The sequence below is a fragment of the Phyllostomus discolor genome, chromosome 8 (genome assembly GCF_004126475.2).
Source record: "Phyllostomus discolor isolate MPI-MPIP mPhyDis1 chromosome 8, mPhyDis1.pri.v3, whole genome shotgun sequence".
Lineage (NCBI taxonomy): Eukaryota > Metazoa > Chordata > Mammalia > Chiroptera > Phyllostomidae > Phyllostomus > Phyllostomus discolor.
The window spans coordinates 96,300,206-96,322,861 of NC_040910.2; the positions used below are offsets into that span (position 1 = coordinate 96,300,206).

General features: G+C 58.3%; 1 protein-coding gene across 9 annotated transcripts in view; it reads right to left on the minus strand.

The window, feature by feature from the left end:
• The window catches only part of MSI2 (musashi RNA binding protein 2), a 372,306-nt gene that overhangs the window by 22,875 nt on the left and 326,775 nt on the right, over nucleotides 1–22,656 (minus strand). For 6 of the 9 annotated variants that reach the window (XM_036033697.1, XM_036033696.1, XM_036033692.1 and 3 more), the window contains 2 exons: nucleotides 8,412–8,435; nucleotides 6,988–7,050 (listed from right to left, as the gene is read on the minus strand). In XM_036033697.1, coding sequence (XP_035889590.1) covers nucleotides 6,988–7,050; nucleotides 8,412–8,435 — 87 coding nt within the window. Of the gene's footprint in view, nucleotides 1–6,987; nucleotides 7,051–8,411; nucleotides 8,436–21,131; nucleotides 22,523–22,656 lie in introns of those variants that run through there. The other 3 variants (XM_028520391.2, XM_036033695.1, XM_028520392.2) reach the window with 2 other exon arrangements.

Genomic DNA, 22,656 nt, shown 5'->3' on the forward strand with positions numbered 1-22,656 from the left:
ACAGCCCCGTGGACTCTGATCTGAAGCCTAGGATAGTGCGGGCTGCACATAATAATCACTGTTGTTACACACGTAATAAACATCCGCTGAATTAAACTCCATGGCAGACGTGCCCTGGGACCAGTCCGGAAATCTACATCTGAAAGGCGGGCTGTGAGGTCTTAGAGCCTGAGTCCCCGGCAGACACAGTGCCGGCAGCTGAGACATCCTGTGTTCCTGCATGTGCACAGTGCCCAGGCGGCAGGTGAGTCCTGTGTGAACAGACACGGCTCCTCCACAGGGTCACTTAGGAGAGGCCAAGACCAAGGGGTTCAAGTCCAGGGCTCTCTATCCTTGGCCAAAGCCTTGCTCCTCAGGTGACCAGCTGTGTGACTTTGGGTAAGTCATACGACCGTTCTGCAGAGCAGCCTTCTCATGAAAACAAACAAACATGTGAAACCAGGCCCCAATCTTCCGCCTTCTTGCCTGTCTCATGGGGTAGTCGCCATCACACACGACAGCCTAAGAGCTGAAGGAACGTAAGGAACCAAGTGCACCGAGGCATGTGTCCCTTTGATGACTCTCACCAACCGACATGGGGGTTTCTGCAACCTTTGGGGCTCCCCAGACTGCCGTGCTCCCACCCAGGCCAGGGTGCAAGGAGGGGGTCCCTCTGGCCCTCTCTGTTGTGCCCTCCATACTCTTATGGAGCTCCCAAAGGCACCACTGCACTTCCTGCCCCACCTCCAGCCAGAGGCAGCAGGGAGTGGGGCCCAGCCAGCTCGGGGGGCAGGCACGGACGGGTGTCACCCACCAAAACCAGGGCTACTGGTTTAAGGGGCCGTCACCGTTCCCCCACTCCATGCACTTTAGGATTAGCTTATACTTAGGTCTGGACTTCAAGGCCAGTCACTAATTGCACTCGAGTTGATTTATCAAGTGCATGGTATTTCTATTACAAAATTATTGATTAGAGCTGATGTATTTTATCCTCAACAGGGTTGGTCCGAAAGCCCTTGGAAAATGAATGAAGCCGAGGTCAGTGGCCGGGTGGCTTTGCACATTATTATAAATTCACTGGGGCTCCTGAAATCCAATGCCGGACGCTTTAAGGGGAAAATCCTGGCTCTCCCAGAAAGGAGGATTTTAATGACAAACTGAAAAACAAGGCGCCCACCCTCAGAACTCAAGGCAGTGGACCGGGAGACGCGTGTTCAGAAAAGGTCTTTCAGGGAGGTCTGGCTGGTTGCCGCAGCTGGTCCTAAGGAGTCACAGACCTGCTCTCCCTCGGGGCTACTGTGCTGGGTCTGCTCCACGTGGGTCTATCCCGGTGAGGGGGGGTCCGCATGACACTGCCCACAGATGGGCCATCTCGGGGCCTCAGCCCCCAGAGAATGCTTGCTGCTGGAGCAAGGGAGGTGGGTGGGAAAGCAGAGATGGCTTCACAGCAGCTGCCCGCCCACCGACCCTGAACTGGGCTGACGGAAGTGCGGGAACACTGTCTTCAGAAGTGAAGGCAGCACACTGATCCATTCTCCTGTGTTTAGTGAGGCCGACAGAGCCAGAAACAGAGCTTTGGGGGAAGGATCTGGGTTCTCAGACCACCGAAGGGAAGATGCGTTCCCTGCCTACACATTCCATGGTGCTTGGCACAGACCAGACCTTCAACGTGTGCTTGTTGAAAGCAACACCCGGGAACCCTAAAGCATAGGCTGCAGCTGGTGCAAACCATCCCCGGATCCCTCCAGCAGCTGCTGGAGTGTGTGGGGGATGCTGTGGTCCACACCCCTCGGCCCTGAATGCGTGTCAGGCGAAGGATGTCGCCGGGAAGTGGGAAACGCCCTGAGACTGGTGGGAGGGGCGGGCATGCCTGCCTTGTGAGATACACCCTCCTCCTCAAAGCATTTTCTTTTACGGCTCAAGTTCAACTATTCTACCCCCGATTTGAGTTTTACTTTGCTCATTTGACCCGTTGGAACGGAAACGCTTAGAATGTCCACCCACAGGACAGCTAAGCCCTTTTCTCGGCAGAGCCAGACTTAGGACTTAGGTCAGTCAGGGAGACTTCCTGCTCCCTCTGCCTTCTGTCCCCACCCTCTTCTCCTGCTCCCCAGCCTGGGTCCATCTGCAGCTTCAGCCACCCGGAAGCCTCACAGTTCCAGGCCTTCTCTCCGCGCCCTCCCCCACCCCCACGCCCGCCCCAGGAAGGCCAAGCCAGGAGGATGGCACCTCCCAGACTTCCTTCCTGGGCCTCGGGGCCCTCGGTCTGCGGCCGACTGGCCTGCTCGCATCCAGTCCCTGGTGACCCAGACTGCCACCGACCTCCCCATGGAGCTGCCGTTTCTTTCTGTCACGTCACGCTCACGGGGGCTGCACGGACTCCGTGACTTCCTGGACTTCTGTCCTCCATCACAGATTAGGGACATCTCCGAAAGCTCTGAGAGGCCTCCGGCACTCCTTTATGGCTCGTCACCACAAACACGGGGACGACAGTGTGTCCAAAATCGACTGCTGGCACGTGTGCCTGAGCTGGGGCGAGGGCAGCAGGACTGGGAAGCTCCCCGGGGAGCGGGAGGAGAGCAACTCTGACAGCTACAGCCCTGCCCCCACCCTCCCCAGCCACGCCAGTAATCTCCGTTGTCACCAGTCTCACTCACTGGTCCCACCCCTTGGGGGGGCTCATCTCCAGGCTTCTCCTTCACCCTCACCAACCGCGAGAACCAGTGCCGACCTTGTTCGGGACGAAAAGCGTTCCCTGTCTGCAGACTGAGGATCTGTGGGTCTTTACCCCGGTCCCCACCAGGTCTCATTTCCCCTGCAGCCCAGGGAGGAGGCTGCATGGGATGGGCTGCTGGACTGCCCATCTCCTTGAAGGGCTGAATGGGAGCCAGCAGAGGAGCAGAGGGCTCGAAGGAGCCTTGCTGGGAGCCCCGAAGCCATAAGCAAAGATCTGCTGTGTTCAAGAACCGCACGAGGAAGACAAGAACAAGGAGGAACGTGCAGACTCCTTCCAACCCTGGTTCCGTTCTCTTTCCCTGTGGTTGGCCCTACCACAGAGGCCTCAGGAGGGAGGGTGGTGACCCAGCTCTGGACTGGGGGAGCAGGGAGTGAGGGGGAGGTGGTGGTGGCTGATGGCGAGAACATGGATCCAAGCCCCTGGGCGACATTGAAAATGGAGCCCCTTCTCCCGCTGGCCCCCCACGCTACCCTGCAGACCGCCAGGCCGTGCTGTCGGAGGCCCTGTAATATCAACTCGACAATGCATGTTCTACAACTAACAGCTACAGCTACCAGTACATCGACTACAGTGCATGCATTTAGTTCAGTCCCACAGATACATACAATCTAAGAACAGGCAGGGGGTGTGAAATGTTTTACTGGACAACAGGTGTTTTGGAGTTGTAACTAATAAAAAAAAAATCAAAAACGAAAGTACAAAAAAAAGACATTTCTCGAGAGTTGGATATGAGTTTGTTTCTTGAACTGTTTCATCTGAACAAGCAAAAACATGCAAACCAGCTGGTACTAACAGGAAGCTGGACACTGAGAGAGGATTAATAGGTGTGGACAAACCTTCCCGCTGAGCGTGTTCAGAAGAGTGTTTGAGAGGAGGTGTGCAGATCCTAGTGTAAGAGAGGCGGGAAAGTATGCCTCAGAGACACTCTCTCACCGCAGCCCCAACCAAGCAAGAGAAAAGAACAGAAACATGACTCTCACACTCGCCCCCACCGTCAGGAGCCCACGCTGCTGCGTGGGCACAAAGCTGGCAAGTGTAAAGTACAGTAAGGGGTCCTGGCTGGGGCCAGAGATGGGCGGGGGGAGGGCGGGGGGCTCCGAAGCTCTGAGACTGACACACGGACCGCCCCCCGTGATGGCACCCAGAAATCACCTCGCCTGGAAACCTGAACCACTGCCCTCACCCGTGGTGGGGAGTCACTGGCTGAACGGGGCTGAGGTTTGGGAGGGGCGTGATGGGGCTGCTGGAACTGGATGAACACGATCAAAATAAACAAACAAACTCTCGACTGAGCACAAGCAAAGATGACGTTTTAAACTGCCAGGTGAAGGTAAAAGAAAAGTGACCACTGATAGTGAAGTTATCTAGGAGTTGGCAGGGCCCTCCCTGGTGGGGGGCCCTGCGCCCTGCTCCCCTCAGGCCCTGGGTGACTTAGGAAAAGGTGGGCAGGCTGGCCCGGAGGAGTTGGCTGAGGTGGGTGCAGAGCTCAAGGCCCCCCCGGACCTCCTACCCTGACACCGGAGCCCTGACGGATGCGAGTTGCCAACCGGAACAAAATCAAAGCAGCTTCCCACCCCCACGGCCCTTAGCAGGTGCTCCAGTAACTCACAATGAAAGAAAAAAGAACCCAAACAAAACTGTGGGGCTGGACAAAAATGCAAGACAAAAAAGGGCCTTTTGTGCGATGGCTAATCCCTGACCCACGCCTGAAAGCCCTGGGGTGGGGGGGGAGGCAGAGGCCGCCTTGCCTGCTGTTTTGAGTCGATCTGCCACATCCAGTAGGCACCAAGCTCAAGGCTGGTACTCCCCAGAGTCTCCCTGCACCAGCTGCTCCCGATGAGGGAGTGCACCTGACCTGGGGACTGGATGCTTGGACAGGCTGCTGGGCTGCAGGGGTGGGTGAAGGTAGAACCTTCAGCCCCTGGTAAGCACGTGCTGGCCTGGGCTGATGCATACCCCCAACTAGGCTGTGTGGCCTTCTCCCATCCGTGCTGAAGTGCCACCAAGGGGCCACTACAAACAGGTCAATAAAAGGGCCACCCTGCCAGGAGGCCAGATCATTTTCTAGAAGAGGGAGGGGACAGTCTTCACAGGCCAAAATTCACCAAAAGAGAGAAAGGCCGAGATGTTCCCTCCCCAACCTTGTAAGCCTGCTCCAGATCCAAAGGGAGGGAGGGGGTGGGGGCTGCCCTGACTCTCGCAGGAATGGTCTAGCCATTGCCCTGGGGCACGCCCCCAGCCCCTGACCCCAGGCAGCACTGCGGGGCGCCTGTAGCTTCCTGGATGAGCCTGCCCCCTGGGGGCGGGGGCAGCACCTCGGCGTTGAGGATTTACTCCTTGCTCTGGCAGGCTGGTGTGGGCAGGTGGTCTGGGCACACACTCCTGAATAGCATTCACTAACAGTGCAGCGATGAGCATGGCTGACCCAGGACGGCCTATGGGAGACTTCGCTCCCGATGGAAATGGCTACAAATAAAACACCACTGATCCTGAAAAAAAAATGTGTGGTTGGAGATGGCTCTGACCTTTTGGGGTTAGGGTTAGGGGTGTGGGTGGAGCTCCCGCCTGGCTGTGGGGGCCTGTGAGAGGGGAGGGGGCGGAAGGGGGCCCAGACAACAGGAGACTGCTGGGCTCACAAAGAACCCCATGCTGCCCTTTAAACTTGCCATGAAGTCGGGGGGAGTGGGGGCGGGGAGAGAGGCAGGGTTAATTTCAGGTTAAAGTTTAGTTTCATAATCCAAGTCATAATAAGAAAGAAACTGAACGGAGAAAACAAAACCAGTAACACTCAAAAATCCCAGCGTTTCTCTTCGCCATCCCCTCCCACCAGACACGGGTAGGACGGGGGCTCGTTCATAAAGCACTCGAGTTAAACAGCCAGTGGGGCAGGGTGACCGAGGCAGTGTGCACCCTGCCCCCCGGGCGGGGCACCGAGGGACACTGGCCAGAGGGCGGGGCGGCCCTTGGAGGCCGCCAGGGCAGGTGGACGCTGAGGAAGGGCGCCCAGCTGTCTAGGCCTGCCGGCCAGTCCGCCCGGCGCTCTGGCGAGCTGCCCCTCAGCCGCCCCTGAGCACTCCCCGGCCCCTCCAAATACACCCCAGGGGGTGATTCACAGGAGCGGATCCTTTGTAGCTTGAGGCAGCGCCAGTTTGCATGGAACGGACTTTCACTGACGTTTCCAATGGGCCTTGCTGTGCCAGTCTCTTGTCACAGAGGGTTTGGGTGTTGGCATTTGCCCCCTGGGCTTTTTTCATGCCCCACTTCCTGGTCCCCTCCCCAGCAACCCCCCCCCCCCCCCCCGCCCTCCTCGGAGCCCTGTTACATCAAACTAGTCCCTCCCTGATGCTCAGCGCCCTGTCTGCAGGGTGGGGGACAGCTGCAAACCGCGCCTTAGGGGGAGAGGGGCCTCTGGGTGGCTACGGAGGGGGCAGGCCAGGAGGCCTCCCTGGGGGCCCAGCACCCCGCAGGAGCCCTGCTTGCTGAGAAAGGCTGTGAGCATCTGGGGGTCAGGGAGTGACAAAGGCCCGACCCCACAGTGCTGCTGGGAAAATGCTCCCACCTCACGTGAGGGGTTCCAGACCTCCTGGAAGGCTGGATTTGGAGACTAAGGGACTGGGCAACCTCATGGGACAGAAAACCTCGCCTCCCTTGGCAGCAGAGTCCAGAAGCCCTTATCTCTGCTGAGAGTGTCTGAGAGGCAACAGGGACTTTAGGAAATAGCAGCTCATTTGCCGAGATCAGGGCTGGCCACCCTCTTGGCCTCTGGGGCTCTGGGGTTCAGCTGGACTAGCAGGCCCACCTGCCAGGGGCAGTGGGAGCGGAGAGGACTGGTGGCCTCCAAGGCGGGGAACGTGTGGATGGGCTCTGAGCTTCCCTTCGACAACCTGGACCTCCTCTGGCCATGCCCAAGGCCCGAGGAAGGAAGCCTTGTGAACCAGCAAAAGCCAAGGAGGGAAATGACCACAGGTGCCCTGAAGCTGGCTGTCAGGGGAAGGGGCTGTGCAAAGTCAAAAAGCAATTCATTTTTCTTTTCTTTTTTTTTTTTCCAGAGACAGAGTAATAATCTACCCTGGGTTTGAAGTCCTGTGACTGACCCCGGCTGGGGGTGCCCTGGGTGGCTGGCAGGGCCTGGCCCGAGCCTCCCTGTCCCCACCCCCCGGGCGGTGGTGAGAGTAGTGGACAGACGCAGCCGCACAGATCCAACAGGGCCTTCACCTTCCCCTGCACACTGGGGCATGCCTGGGAGCCGCCTGTCCCATACACCTTCCTACCTGATCCTCTCGCCGCCGCCACTGCCGCCGCCGCCACTGGTCCGTAAGCTGCTGCAGGGAAGCCTGGTGGAGAGACAGGAGCGGAGTCAAGGGGGGACCCTGCAGAGAGCCCAGGACAGCCCTGTCCCGCAGGCCGAGCCCCCTGCCCTCCACACACAGATGGAGATGGGAAGGCATCTCCAAGGGTCAGCTTTTGGGGGCAGGGAGGACACAGATCAGTGGCTTTCAGGCTTCTAGAAGGCACAGCACATCTGGGGGTGTGTGATGCTTGCGCATTTGTCACCCGGGAAATGGGTTCTAGAAGGCAGAGGATTAGGAGGCATGCCTCTTGAAAGCCGGGGCGGGCTCCCTGCTGCCTTTGCGCCTGGAGTTCCCCAGGATGCCGCCGGGGCAGGACCAGCGCAGCTGGGCTGCCGGAAGGAAGCGGTGGGCCTGAGCCACAGACAACAGGCACGGGATTGAGATGGGACCAGCATGAGAAAAGGCGCCTTGGCCAGGAGACAGCGGAACTCGAGCTGTTCTCCAAAGGCTCTGTGGGTTTGCCCGGCCATCTGTACTGGAGACTTGGTCAACCTCAGCGGCGTTGCCACCCCAGGCCTGAGGTGAAACACCTGGGGGTGGGGTGGGCCGAGTGCACATGAAGCCAGCTGTGGGAGCCAGTGTGGGGCTGCGGGACCCACTGGGCGGGGAGCCCTGCGGCTTTCTCTCTGTGTTCCAGCCTCCCGAGGCACAGGGGTGGGACTTAGATCTGGCTCTTCTGTCTGCGCTCCACTGTGCCTGCTGCAGCCGGCGCTGCAGGGTCGCCTAGGGGTCTTGGCCAAGCCCCTGTGCTATCGGAAAGCTTCCCGATCAGTGCGTGTGCTGTCTGCTGATAGGAACGCACGAGGTGGCAAGGCCATCCCAGCAATGGGACTAAAAGTCAGAAGGACAGGGTGACCCAGTGCGCCCCAGGGAAAGGAAGAGGGGGGTGAGTCCCCTCCCCTGGGCTTCCCTGGGCCGCTAGCATGTGCACACGCAGCCATGAGCTGGGACACACAGATACACTCCCACCCGTGAACAAACACCTCTCCGTCCAGGCAGACACCTGGAGGGTGACCCCTGGTCCCATTTCCAGCGAGTGTGGTTTCCAATGGTGTGCCGGAGCTGGCAGTGCATAACCGACATCCCCCCAGAGCCGCCGGCTTCAGCCCGAGCCTCCCGCATCAGGACTCCGCAAGGACAGAGGTGGAGACATGCAGCACGGACGGCAGGGAGCAGGGGAGGAGAGGAGAGGCACCCCCAAACAGGAAACTAGAAGCCCACTAAACTCTAAGACTACCGTCCTAGCTACACAAACTACTGGGAGGAAAGAAGTTCAAAAGGAAACGAACTACTCTAAGAAGGTCAGGCTAAGCTACTTAAAATGCCAATGAAAAGAGACATACTTGCATTTAAATATGGTAATAGGGCTGTTGAAGGGGGAAAAAGAAAGATCCAGGTGAAATAAACGCACGTGGTGGACCCTGGCTGCCGGAGGGGGTCTCCCAGCTCCCGGGAAGACCACACGACACGCGCAGGCCTGCAGGCTGCTCCCTCCCCCTGCCGAACACCAAGGAAGGGGCGCCCCCACCAAGTCCTCTCCCCATTTCTTCCAGGCAGCAGCTAGGTTTCGGAAGATGTGGGTGCTGCGGAATGTGCTGAAGGAGAATAAGGAAGAAGTCAAGTTATTTCTCCCTGTCCCAGTTCTCAGTTAACCAGGCTCCCTGCAGGTGGGGGGGGGGGGGGCGGGGAGAGGGGGTCCTAGAGGAAGCAGGCAAGGAGAGAAGGAAGATGGAGTTATTCCTGGGCACTCTCTCACAGGGAGTTGAAGTGGAAGGTTCTCCAGGAAGTGCAAGGAGGAGGCGGCGGCGGCGGTTGTGGGAGTGTGGGTGTGAGTGTGTGTGTGTTGGGGGGGGGGGGCAGTGGCGAGGCAAAACTGGGAGAGGGGCATTGAGTCAATAAAAAGACTGTTAACAAAAAGTCCATCTTCTGGAGTTAAGCACATTTTGGACAAATAGTCCAAGAGAAGGAGGAAAGGGGAGAACGGGAGCCAAGGAAATCCGTTATCCTTAATCTCAGATAAAGGCTCCTGCTGGAGATGGAGCATCGCACTGCCGAGGACTGGAATTTAATCTCAACTGTCGCAGGGCTGAACACAGTGACAGGTGGGAGAAGCAGGGCTGGGGGAGGAGAGCCACCCAGTCTTCTCCTGCAGCAAGGGGGCCCACAGCCCTCATGCTCACAGCACAGGGCCACAGCCCCTACCCCATGGCCGGTCTGTCACCAGCTCCCTACCATCCACCTGAGGCCCACTGGTCACCCCAAATGTGCTGCTGTCCAAGTTACCTGGAAGATAAGCCCTTGATGCTATTTCCAGGACCCGAGGGCTCTCCTTGGTGGCTGGCCTTGCAGGGGATGGGCAAGCCCAGAACCAGGAAAGGTGTGCGTGCGTGTGCCTGTGCATCGGGGGTGGGGCTGCCCCAGCTGGGGGCTGTCAGGGGCCAGAGAAGCATGGCCCAGGCCGGGGCCCAGCTCGTGTGCCCAGTGGAAAGGCACCTTCCCCGGCTGGGTCTGGAGGAGCAAAGAGGAGCAGCCAACTGGCTCCTGGTCGTGTTTGCAGCATCTCCCCCCAGGCCCCGAGGGGCCAGGAGTCACCTGAGGCAGTCTAGCTCCCCAGGAAACCCCTCTTATTTTATTTCTGAAGGGACAGGGACAGGGTATCTGGGCTGTCAAGGAGAGAACCGCCTGGACAGGGGGTTCAGGGAAAGACCACGGGGAGCTAGGCAGAGGGTCTGCAGGGCTCAGGGCTTCTCACTGGGCTGAGGTGCAAAGCGAAGCTGTGGCAGAGGGCCCTGGTCCCCGAGTGCACCCTGGTCCACAAATGCCCACAGCTGCCCTAGCACCCCACTGCTCCGAGTGGGAGCTGGCCATCCCCCGTCTGCTGCTGGGAATGTGGAGAGGGGCCCCTCCTCAACACGGCCTGCCCGGCCAGTGCATGAAGGGGCGGCCAGGCCTCTGCCTGTGGGGCAGTGATCTGTGACCCTTTATCACATCCCAACTTCACGATGTCCTTTTAGTGGCGCCCAATTTCCGAAGCTCGAATTAGAACATACGTTCTTCTCTGTTCAGCTCTAAGAGTGGTAACCTGGCCAAGTGATGAACCTGTCTTTCTGTACAAGAACATGACAGACCTACGTCCCTCTGTCACTAGGCTGGTGTGTGCACACCTCTGGGGTCGGCAGCTCATCGACGTGGAAGCTGCCACCGCCCCACTGGCAGTGGATGGGGCCTTTTTCTGGACGTCACTGCGAATTAGAAGTCAACGGCACGTTGGTTCTTTTGAGAGTCACGTGCTGCTGCACCTACTCGTTATTTCCTGTGGCACCCACTGGTGTCGCCTCTCCCAAAGCACGGTTATTTTTTACACGCCCGTCTTATTTCTCTGCCTGGGTGACACATTCTTCTAGGGCAGGGGCTGAGCCACATGTCCCACTTGGGGCAGTCACCTGGCAACCCTGTGGAAGGAATGGTCCTCCTGAGACTAGGGAGGTGACCGGTCCCCTGGGAGAGCCGCTGCTGTCCCCACTCAGGGCAGTAGGTCTCCATCCTGGCCGGGGGCTTCGGCAACACACACAGGAGCAGGTAGTCCAGCATCTCTATTTTTTAAAGGCCTTCCAGAGGATTCTGCTGTGCAGTGGGGGCAGAGAATCCCTGATTTAGAGGAAGCCTGGGGTGCTTTAGTTTTTGGTAAGTGCTGAGAGGGAGTTGTGGTCCTGCCCAATGTGGGGTGCAGGGTCATGTGCCTCTTGCTTTGCACCCTCTCCCCTCCTGGGTGTGAGAAGGTGCTGCCGGCAGCGCACGGCCGGGCACGCTCTGGCGTGGCTGCTGCTTGGATGCACTTCGGGTGTGTCCGAGGGCCCCTCCGAGCCGCTCACAAAAAGAGGAGACGAGGGAATTCTTGGGTCTTTCTGGCTCTGACCGGCTGTGATTTCAGGGGAAGCTTTACGAAACTCTTGTAAGTACTGGGCATCACCATCCCAAATGGTTCATTGGGAAAGACCCTTTTTCCTGTGTTGTCATTGCTTCCAGCACTCCCTGCCCCCTTCTCCAGCACCCGCGGCATCCCCCCACCAGGAATTTCTATAGGTGGTTCCCCCGTTCTTGGCTGGAAACCTGATGCTGTTTCACTGACTCCGAATACTCAAAAATAAGCAACCAGAAGAAGCTGGTCACCCAGGATGGAAGAAACATGTCCTGAAAGAGTTTAGAAATGCTACTACCTGCCACCTGGCTGCCCCAGGACCTTTCCTGATTCCTGGGCAGGCCTGCCCGGTGTGACCGGGCTAGTTTTTTAACAGAAAGTCCACAGCTTTTGTCCTCTGTGCAGGAGAGAGGGCAGCGGATGCAAGGGGGCGAGAGGAGGAAACTCGGAATGGCGCGTGTCTGGAGAGGAAAGGCCCAGGGGCCCAGAGCGGAACACAGGGCCTGGAGAGGGGCAGCTGATAACCAAAGGGACACCGGTCCAGGGTCGAGCTGTCAAATTCAGCGTAGAAGGAAGCAGACAGATGTCTACGTGGAAAGAACAAAACACACACACACGCCCTCCCACCCCAGGTTCCTGGCATTCAAAACAGAAATCTGATTTCCTCTTGAGAAGCACGTCCGACATCCACCCAAGACACCAACGCCACCCTGCCCGTGGAGACCCCGGGACAAGGGGAGAGGTGGGAGCCGCTGCTGGGGCCGGGCGGCCGCAGAGGGAGGGCTGCAAATGCCTGGCCCTCCGCTGGGAAAATGACAGTCATCCGGAGTCTGGCTAGTGTCCCCCTGGAGAGGGGGGCGGAGAGGCCGAGGAGAAGGCCGTGTCTGCTGGGCAAGGGCAGGGGGAGCTCCACGGCGAGGGCCTGATTCCCGCCCTCCCTGTTCTCACGGAAGGTGGCAGGTTCCAGGGCCACGAGCCCCCGGGGCACTGGCGCCTACAGCAGAGGCATGGCGCAGACACCACCCCAAAGACATACTTGTGATGCAACTGCTGTTTGGCTTAATGTTTAGATAATATATAATCTTCAGACATTTCCATGGGGATGAAGGGAAGGTACACTGTTATAACAACCTTGTGAGGTTTTATGATGCTTTATTGTCAGGGAGCCTCTGTTTGGATGAAAGGGGTTGCAGAGCATAAAACAGGAAATCAGGGAGCATCGTCTGGAAACAAAAGAAAATAAATTCCCAGAAGGGGTGAGTGCAGACCGAGGGTGTGGCGCCAGGAATGCAAGGTGTGCATTTGCCCAGATTCCTTCTGACTTGGAGGTGCTCGGGGTGCCTGCGGAGTGCCTGCCGCCACCGTGCCCTGAGGGCCAGAGTGGGGTGAGGCCAGCCCCCCACCCTGACTTGGCACCTTGCAGCTTCCGATCTGCTCTTGGGGACTGACCCTGCAGCTGGGCGACGGCCCCAGTCTCATCCTGGCCTGGCTCCAGCTCACAGCGTGCAGCCAAGGGCTGTGGAGGGAGACGGGAGAGCAGGAGGCACTCAGAGCTGCCTCATGGCCCCCTGGAGAGCGAGCACCTTCACTCACCGACGCTGCTCCTGGCCGCCACCGACCGACCCCCACGGCAACTCCTCAGCCCGTTCTAAACCTGGCTGCACACTGAGATCCCTCGGGAGCTTGAAAAATCCTGATGCCTGGACCTCAGAGATGCTGAAATGCTCACTCTGCGGTACAGCCAGGACAGCAGAAACTTTCAAAGCTCCCCGGGGAATGCCAGAAGCGCAGGCGGAGCTGAGAACTCGGTTTTAGGGACTGCCTGTTCTGTCCTGGGGCTCTTCTGGGGGGAGGAAGCAGAGCGCTCTCTCTGGGGACTCGGGCCCTGCAAGCTTCCTCCTTTTCTTCTCCCCGGGCCTTTCTACCTCACAGCAGAGAGCTGGAGCCCACAGTACCCCAACCACCTGGACCTTCTGCAGGGAGCTCCATGACTCCAGACCCTTCGCCAGCCCCCTGCCCTCTCAACAAATATTTACTGAGTACCCAGCATGTGCCAGGCACTGTTCTAATCACTGGGATTGAGAACTGGACATACACAGTCTCTGCCTTCATGGAACTTACAATCACTACCCACCCCTGATGGGAAAGGGTGGGGGGGGGGGTCCATCTGCGGGACCAGCTGCACACAAACCAACGCTTTGGGAAGGACAGATAACCGCTTAACTATCAGCAGGACCCTGGGCTGCGGGAGGCTGTGGCTCACTTTCCCCGGGGGAAGGGGTGGACCTGCCTCTGACCCGCTGAGCTGGGAGCTGGGCCCCTTCCCATGTCTGCTGTAGGGTCTTCTCAGAGCTTAGCAAGCAGAGAAGTATTCTAATTCTTTTGTCTCTAAGATCAAGGAAGCAAAAGGAAAGGAATGAAGGTATTCCCATGGCTCTGCCCTTGACCTAGTCCTCGGAGCTCTCACCATAACTCAATTCCATAAAAAAAAAAAAAAAATTACCAAGCCGGGCCCTGGCACACGCACATGACCAAGACACAGGTCCCTCAACATGCTTTTTAGTCTCTACCCACTGAGTTGGCGGCAGGGACCCTGGAGAGCTCCAGCTTCCCTGAGGCTTGACTTGACCACCCAGGGCCTTGGGGACGAGGCAAGGTTCCTCTGGAGTGCTGGCCAGGGCTCTGGCACTGCTTCTGGCCTGATAAAGACACTGTCCAGCAAGACCTCAAAGAGAGAATGGCCACAGGAAGTTCATTGCAACGTCGGCCCTTGCTGCCCTGGGTAACCCAGGGACACCGTGCGTGTGCCCACAGAACAGACTCCTGCCTGTCTCTCGGAGACCAAGGCCTTCCAAGTGAAGGGATTCCAGGCTGTAGCTTCTATGAAAACACTGACAAACCACTTGGAGAATTTCCCTTTCCTTACAGCACTGTCCCTCCTCCCCCGACTCCTCATAAAAACTGCAGTGTCTGCTTTTTAACCAGTCTCCCACCAACCGCCAACGGGTGTAAGAACAAACCCTGGGTCTGATCATTGGTCCTTGTGGTGCTCTCTGGCCAGACAGTTTCCACATTTCTCCCTGTTCCCCCGATTTCAGGTGCTGAGCTGCCAGGGAAAGAGTCAACACTCTGATTCCTCCCCGAAGAGTCTCCTGCGGAGCCACTTAACTCTGAGTGTGGCAGCAAGGCCCCAGCGCCGGTCCTGAGGCGCCCGCCTCTGTGGACCAGGACAGGAAACGCCCAAGCTTGGGGAGCATCAGACTTTTTCCTGAAAGACCACAGGTCCCCACCTCGCCCCCATCACCAGCTCAGTGAGTAAGCCAGCGTCTGTGACCACAAGTCCCCTCTGTGGCCAATGCGGACTCCACCACTTCCTGTCTCCCGAGAGGGGATGTCCCAGGTGCTGAGTGACAGACCGCTGGCGTCCTGGGCACCGCCGGTGGGCCCTGGACGGGCAGGGAACCTTGGGAAGGAGCACGGAGTGGTGGGGGAGGGGCTCTGCGTGCTCAGGGCCACCAGCACAGGTGTATTTAAAACTTCTCAACAGTTAGTTGCCAGGACGCATGGTGGAAGCTCTGGGCCTGCTTCCCCTCCTGTGAAGTAAGATGGTGAGGAAGCTCGTCATTGCACTGATGAGAGTAACAGCAGCGACCACTGGAGCACTTCCCGTGGCCGAGGGGCCTGCCGCAGCATCTCGGTGGGGGTGGCCCTCGCTGCTCCTCTGCAGGGAGACCTCGCTCGTCCCACCTAAGAGACGGGCGAACTCCAGGCCCAGAGAGGTGAAAGGAAAGCGTACACGACCGAGGTTAAAAGCAAGGGGGTCAAGAGCCCCTCTCCACACTCCCTGGTGGCGCTGCCACCCAAGACAAGCCCCACGCCTTCCCTCCTGGCCTCACCCTCCGCTGTATACACACTTAAGACACCTCCTTGTCGGGCGGCTGCGAAATTTGCTGGGTGCTCGGCACGGTTGTCTGGCACTCGGTAATGTGCTCAGTAAGTGGAATGATAACTTTTATTTCTATTTTTATTATTATTGCTCAAGGTAATAACAGTAGCGGAGCTGAGAACTCCCTTTGGTGCATTCCTATTCTAAAGTCCTATTAATTTACATGACATTTTACATCCGAAGTGCTTTAATAGATAACATTTACAATTCGCTGGTGAGTGATAAGGGTGTGTTTTATCTGCAGTGCGAGCTCTAGGGCTGGTGGGGTGATGTGGTGACAGGGGGCAAGAGGCTCCCAGGGGCTCCGGGAGGGCCTGGACGCGGTGACCGCAGGTTCGGACGCGAGCCCTGGAGCCGGCAGCTGCATCGGTGATGTCTGATGCCCCGTGGTGACACGCTGCCCGGGCTCCTCCGGCTCCTCCCAGCCCTTCCAGAAAGAGCCCCACTGGAGGGGCCGCCGTGGGTCCTTCCATCGAGCGGGATCCTGTTTGCTCCTCTGCCCGACAAGTGCCCACAAAGGCAGCGGCACATCTCTCTGGTTCACCGCCGTGTTCCCAGCATCTAGGGCGAGGCCTGTGCCCCAGCAGGTGCGGAACACCTGGGTGCCCAGCGAGCAAAGGGCGGGTGAGTGGAAGTGGGCTAGACATGCCAGGCGGCGCGGGGAGAAGCTGCCTCTCCTTATTCCTGAATCCTAGCGCATTCAAGGCTGGTGCCAGAGGTCAGAGGAGGAAAGCCTGCAGGGCCCTAAGTGGGCACCGCTCAGGGCTGGCCTCAGAGGCTCCCCTGCGAAGTCAGGAGTCCACTGGGCTCGGCCAGACACCGGCTCAGGCTCAGAGCGGGCGGCAGGGCTGACACTGAGGAGGTGCAGCCAGTGCTCTGCTCCCTGCGATGGGCGCATCTGGGCCAGGTCTCCGCCTCCAAAGGGAGGGACCGAGAGCCCACCGGCCCAGCGCGGCGGCACTGGCACAGGCCCCAGCAGGGCCCAACTTCCTATGGCAGGGCCAGGTCAGCACTGCTGGTCCACAGAGTGTGTGGCTGGGTTTCCCGGGATCTGGAAAGAAGTGGGATCAGCTTCCCAATGCCGCAGTCTGTTGTCTGGCCTTCCCAGCCAAGGTTACAGGACAGCCTCTGCCCAGATGGGGCACATGGAGTCAACAGAGGCAGGAACGCAAGGTGGGCGAAGACAGGCCGTGCTTCCGTCCCTGGAAGCCTGCCGATCCCTTGGCGTGGAACACCCTCCCCTCATCGTCTGTGGGGCGAACCTCTATTTGTGCTTCAAAACCCCTACAGTGTCTGTCGCCCCTTCCTGAAAGCTCTCCAGGTAGAGGCAGCGGAACTCCTGCCCCGTGCTCACGCTGCACGCCCGTCAGAGCAGGCAGGAACGCATCATGGGGACCAGCCGGGCAGGCCCTGTGACCCTTCCCTGCACTGCAGGGAACACGCTCTTGTCCCAATCCCCCCACCCCTCCTCATCAATGAAGGAACACAGAGCAGTGGGGTGACCCCGTGGGGGAGGTCTCTGGGCGCAGGGGAATGAGCTGACCTGGACTCAGCTGACCAGGACTCCTCCAGTCCTTCTGGCAGGGGGATGAGGAGGGGTGGGGCCACACCTCCGCCTTCTGGTCTGTCCTCCTCTGTCCCGGAGGGCACAAGCTGCCCATCCCTCAGGCCTGCCTATAATTTCACACTGAGCAATTTATGTTTTTGTATTTTTAGGCTGTGACCTTTCACTTGTGTTTGCTGATAGAAATGAAAACTAAAGGGTTGGGAAAAAGGTGGTTGCATTCCCGCTGGCAGGCTTATGGCAGACTTTGTGAGCCGGTGGGCGTACAGGCACCTGCACGGTGAGAAGGGAGTGAGGACGGCCGTGCCGGGGTAGCTGGGATCTGGCGAGCACCGCACAGCCCACAGAGAACAAGCGCGGAGCCGCAGCCACAGCCTCCCTCCCTGCTGCCCTGACGGCGCTGGCTGGGCCCTCTGCTCCTGCACGGGTCTCCCTCCTTGGACACGACGCCACCCTTTTCCAAAGCCCCAGGCATCCCTGGTCCCAGGCCTTCTCACTATCCTGCAAGGATGGGGGAAGGACAAGAGCCAATAGCCCCATCTGACAGAGGGGAAAACCGAGGTGCGGAGGTGGCCTTCCTGTCCCAGCAAGCCAGGGGCTGGAACTCAGTCTCCCGGCCCCCAGAGAACACCGCACCCCGGGCTTCACCGAGCAGGGCCGAGAGCTCGGTCAGTCACACTGCCCTTTATTTATGCAAAAGAGCTTCAAGAGGCATGGAAAGCTAATCGAAAGTGAAACCTGCAATTCCTGTCAATTCAGATTGTTCCAATTCATTTCTGCAAACATTTATTAAGTGCCTATTAGGCACCATGCTCTGCTTCCATCTGGGAATAGCGTCGGCTCCTGATTTTCCATGGAGAGGGAGGGGCGAGGCGGCACGGCCCTCCCACAGCCCTGACTACCCTCGGGCCGGCTTTGGGATGCACTGCCAAGTTTTGCTTTTCCATCTTTTAAAGTAGCAGATATGCTTTCCTGACTAAGCTTGCCTTTAATACTCAAAGAGAGGATAAACCCCACGCGCACAAAGGGCCAGCTGGCAGAGGAGTGGGCTGGCCACAGGAGGACTGGTTTGTGACTTAAAGTCTGGCTTCGGGTCCAGTCTGTGCCAGGGTAGCCCCTGGAGACGAGGCTGGGCTGGAGGGGCACGCAGGTCAGGGGGCTGGTCAGGAAGCAGAGGTGCGGGGCTGCAGTGTCGGGAGGAGCCGTCTGTTACGTTGGGAGGGCGCATTTTGCTTTAAAGTGCTGGAACTCGCGGCTGCAGGGCCTGGGCGCGGGGCCCGTGGTTCTGTCATGGCGCCTGGAAAGCCAACCGTCCTGTCTTGGCATTTCAAGGTCAGGCTGCCCACTAGTGAGGAACTGGCCATTGCTCACCGGGTGGGCTCCATTCTGGAACCCAACCGGAAGCAATGCGCCGGGGCCACGGTAGTGCTGGTCTACCACGCCAGGGGCCACCAGGGCTCCCAGGAGGGCATTTCTGGAAGAGGGGCGAGGAACAAACTGAAGAGGAAAGAGCCCTGGCATTTACGTCCGTACCGAAGCCACGGGCTCCATGGTCTCACTGCGGGGGCGCTGACTGGAATCCCCACCCCGAAGGTCATGGGGGCTCTGGAGGGAGGCTCCTTCCCTGCGAGAACTGGGCCAGGAAAAGCAGAACTCAGGAGAGACCACGGTGGAGCACAAGCCCAGGGCCGGCCCCTCCTGGGTGGGTGCGGGCTCTGGGGGTCTCCACCATTTGGGTGGGCTGGAGGAGCAGGTGGACAGGGCCCTGGACTCATTCCTGCACTGGCCCAGGTCACTGATCCAGGCAGGACCCTAGGCCTTTGGGGTGGCAGCTGTCAGCATGTGCGAACACTGCAAAATGTCATGAATTCGGCTGAACTGACAGGTGAGGCAGGCGGTTGAGGAAGCAGCCCCCTCCCCAAGGCCAAGGCTGCTTCAACCTCTCCCCTCCTGAGACCTCGGGCTCTCTCCACTCTGCTTTCCGCTTTCAAGCCACCCCCTCAGGATGGGTCTGACCCCTTAGCCTCAGTTGTCGCTCAAACACTGGACCATCTGACCAAAGCCAGGCCCCTGGCTGCAGCCCCTCCTGACAACAGGCTGCAGGGCTTCTCCTGCAGAGGGAACCAATACCCGTGTATCCTCAGACCACACCCCCTTCTTCAGTGTGAAATAGACAGCTGCCTTTAAATGACCAAAAATCGCCAGGCACCCACGCACCACCGCGACACCGGAATGCGTGAGACAAGCACGAGGTGAGTGGGCCCAGGCATCCAACCCAGCAACCGCGCAGGCGTCGCCGATCCATCACAGCTCCTTTCTGCTGAGCTGGGGCTTGGCCTCAAAGTCATTCTAAAGCCAGTGCTCCAGGACTCCAGTGCCTATCGGTCACCATCAGCACCCGGGGTGGAAGCTGTTCTCCATCGCTCACCAGGATGGACTGCAACCTGGCAATTCCAGACCAAGAGTCGCAGGGTCTCCCTGCCTGGGACCTGCCTGGCTGTCCCGGTTGTCCCAAGTACCTGTGCCTGAGGTCACTCCCATAGTTAAGACTTTGGCCTAGAAAGTGTTTGGTGGTTGAAGCTGTGTTAGTCCTGAGTTACCCACCAGCGCTGAAAGACCCCAAGGGGCCACAAGCCAGCCCAAGGCAGGGACTGAGGAATGGGGCCAAGAGGAAAGGAGGTGGGAGAACAGAAAGGAGGGAGCACTCTTCTGAACTCACCCTTGTGGTTTCTTTACTGGCTCCCCCACCTCTCCAAACACCTGTTCTGACTCACTCCCCTACTTAGAATCCAGGCTGGCCTTGGCTCCGCTCCCCTACCCAAGGTGCTCCTGGGAGCTCCCAGACCCTGACCTGCTAGTAATCCTGGGACCCGCAATGCTTCTTCCTCTCTTAGGGCCGTGGCAGAGATTGCTACGTGTCCCCTAGTACCCACCCCACTCTTCCTCCTTAGCGCCAGCGTCCTGTTTTCGGTTGGGCACATCGTTACCAAGAAGAAAGACCGTCCTGAGATTCTCCTGCAGCTATGCTACTAAGGCCTGCCCAGTGGGATCTAAGCAGAGTGTCACGTGGGACTTCTGAAAAGTGTTATTAAAGGGAAAAGATGGGCGCTTCTGGGGGAATATGTAATGACTGGAGCCCAAGCAGCCTTCTTATGTTACGAGGTGGAATCTTATCTTGAAGAAGACAGAACAAGAAGATAGGAGAAACCAGGACCGAATGCTATGAAGCTACATCCAGGCCTCTTTACATGAGACAGAGAAACATGTATTTGTTTCTCTTATTTTGTTTAGGCCATTTATTATTTTGTGTTTTCTTACTTTAAAAAAACATTTTATTTTCAGAAAGATGGGGAGGGAGAGAATCATCAGTGTGCAAGAGAAACATCCACTGGTTGCCTCTCTTGCAGCCTGGGGACCTGGCCTGCAACCCAGACATGTGCCCTGACTGGGAATTGAACCGGCGACCCCTGGGTTTCCAGGATGCTGCCCAGCCCACTGAGCCACACCAGTCAAGCTACTTTTTAATTTTCTTTCTTAAAACCAATTGAGTGTCCGAGCGTGTCCTTTCTCTGCCTGGGACATGCTCTCTTCCCGTCTTTACCTAGCTGATCCCATTTGATTTTGCGGGACCTAGTGTTGGCGTCGCCTTCTCGGGGGGGGGGGGGGGGCACTCCCGACTGTGCCCCAGGCTGGACAAGCCTCCTGCCTCTGTCCCCTCGGAGCAGATTCCCTCCTTAGCTGAGCACCTGCCCCACAATACTCAACGGGTCTGAAGGAGCGAGCCTTACGTCCAGGTACCTGATACATAACTCGGAGTCTGAAGATGAATAAATGAAGAGGGAAGGAGGAAGAGGGGTGGGGTGTGAGGGTGTCCCAGCAACTCTGTGGCTTCACGTGGAAACCCTTTATTCTTTTCATGGACAACCAGATCTCCCAGCAGGCGGCTCCACTGGGGTGACGAGGAAGAAGGGGAGAGTGACGTAAGAGGAACAGCAGTGTCCAGTTTCTAACCTTTCCAGTTGTAGAGCACTTGCCAGTGTGCAAGGCATGTTCACCTAGACACGTTATCCGGTGTAAGGTGGACCACCTCACTAACTAGGCAGCGTCATTATCCCCAGAGCTTAGCGAAGTTGCCTGCTCAAGGTCCCGTGCCCACGTGGAACTTGGCAACCAGGTCTAGCAGGTTCACGCCCAGCCCCACAGGGGTCTCCTGCAGCCTCCACTGTTCAGGGAGTCAGGAAAGCAAGCCATATGCAAACGGCACCTAGGCTGGGTGCACAAGCACGTGCATGAGCTCGCACACACCTGGCGCACAGATGTGAAGGGCTCCCCACGTACCACTGGCGTCCTCACTCGAGGGCGGGTGTGATGGCAGAGGAAGGGGCACAGGCAGCTGCGGCATGCAGATGCTCTGCCTCTCTGCTCAAGGACAGGGCCACCTTGAGCACGTGCAGGGATGTGAGGAAGCGGGGCCGGGGGGAGCGCTGGGGACAAGCGGCAGCCGGGGGTGGGAGCGGGTACAGGCTTTCAGAAGCTGCACCAGGCTGTCACTGGCACCAGTCACTCAGCGCAGTCACCTCCCCCGGAGCGAGAACAGGGCACTGTCAGGCTAAGAGGCAGCAGCACGCAGCATGTCCGTGGTAAACACTTTATTTTTCTACCTCAGTTGCTTACAGGGGGGAAAATAAAACGTCATCAGGGAGAAGCACAGATGAGCAATTTGCGGAGATGAAGAGAATTCACAATGGCTAACACGTTTGGGAGGCAGGCGTCCTAGGGCAAGTCTGCCAGAGCGAAGCAGTCCATGGCAGAACAAAACAAAGGGGAGAAAGCCGTACAGACTAAAAAAAAAAAAAAATAGCACTCATGAAAAAGCGTGTGGGAAAATGAAAGAAAACTCACCGATTATTGCATCAAGCGTCCTTCATGAGACGCAGGGAACCGCACGGGGCGGGTCTCAAGGACTCGGACGCTCAGGCGTGGGTCCGCTCACGTCCAATGTGCCCGGGGAAAGCGCCCGGGTCGCTTCTCACAAACTACAAGGGCAGACCGAGGGCTGACTCCTGAGGGGCCAACTGCGCCGTACCCCATTCATCCAGGAGCGCGGGGACTTTTCAAACGGGGACAGAGGGGTGGGGCCATGGGAAAAGAAAGCCCCTCTGGCGGTGACACCAGCAGTGCCGACCCCCTGGGTTTTGTCCCTGCTTCTCTAGCTGGCCAGGAGGCCCTCGGTGCAGGCAGGGTGCACGAGGCCAGCACGGGCCGGGGGGTGAGGGCGGGGTGTGGGGAGCAAGAGGCCCGGTGTGGCTCAGTGCCCACAGTGCCTGAGATGTGGCGGCACCCGGGCGACTCCACTGTCCCTTCCGGAAGACCGGTTTGCTTATTGTTGTGGCCACAGCTACTGAGGGACTGGCCCCGAAGGCGAAGACCACCGGATCTCGCTGACACGGTTTTTCTCCCAGGTTAAGCTTTTCACACTGGTATTTACCGAATTGTGTGTGGGCTCACTTTGGGTGCTGCCTGCCACAGCACACAGGTGCTCAAGTCACCTGTCCCCAACCTCTGAGGCCAGCCACCAGCTCACCCAGGCTCACCCGGGGAGGCACCCCAACGAGCCTGTTTGGTCATTATTCACAATAATTTGGTGCCTTCTGCCTGCATTCCCCTGAGATGGCGCTGCACAGTTTGTGAGAAGTTTCCCTCTGGCCCCGTTATGTTCTGGGGGCGGGGGAGAGCGGGCAGGCAGGGGGGTTGCTCACAGTGCGCACAGGAAGCAAAACGGGGAGGGGACTGGAGAATAACATGATTTTTAAAAATCTGAAGCAATGAGCAAAGGAGCAAATCAAAAACGAGCAAAAGAGCATTCGTTCAAACAGGCGGCTAGGACAGGCGCAGTGGGCGCGGCAGCAACCGGGCAGCCCGGCCAGGACCGGGTCCTCGCTCTAGCTTTGGTAGCAAACCCCAACTTATGCCTCTCTCAAGAGCTAGCTGATAAGAATTATGTTTTGTGAAATCGGCACACAGTCTGCAAAGTGAAATAAGAACAGAAGTGAACGGGTTAAACTGAGAGTCCAGAGGGGGAAGAAGAGAGGAAACGGGGAACACTGATCAGGATCCCAGTTACCTGAGCCCACATACTGACCCTCGGGGGCTGGGGCA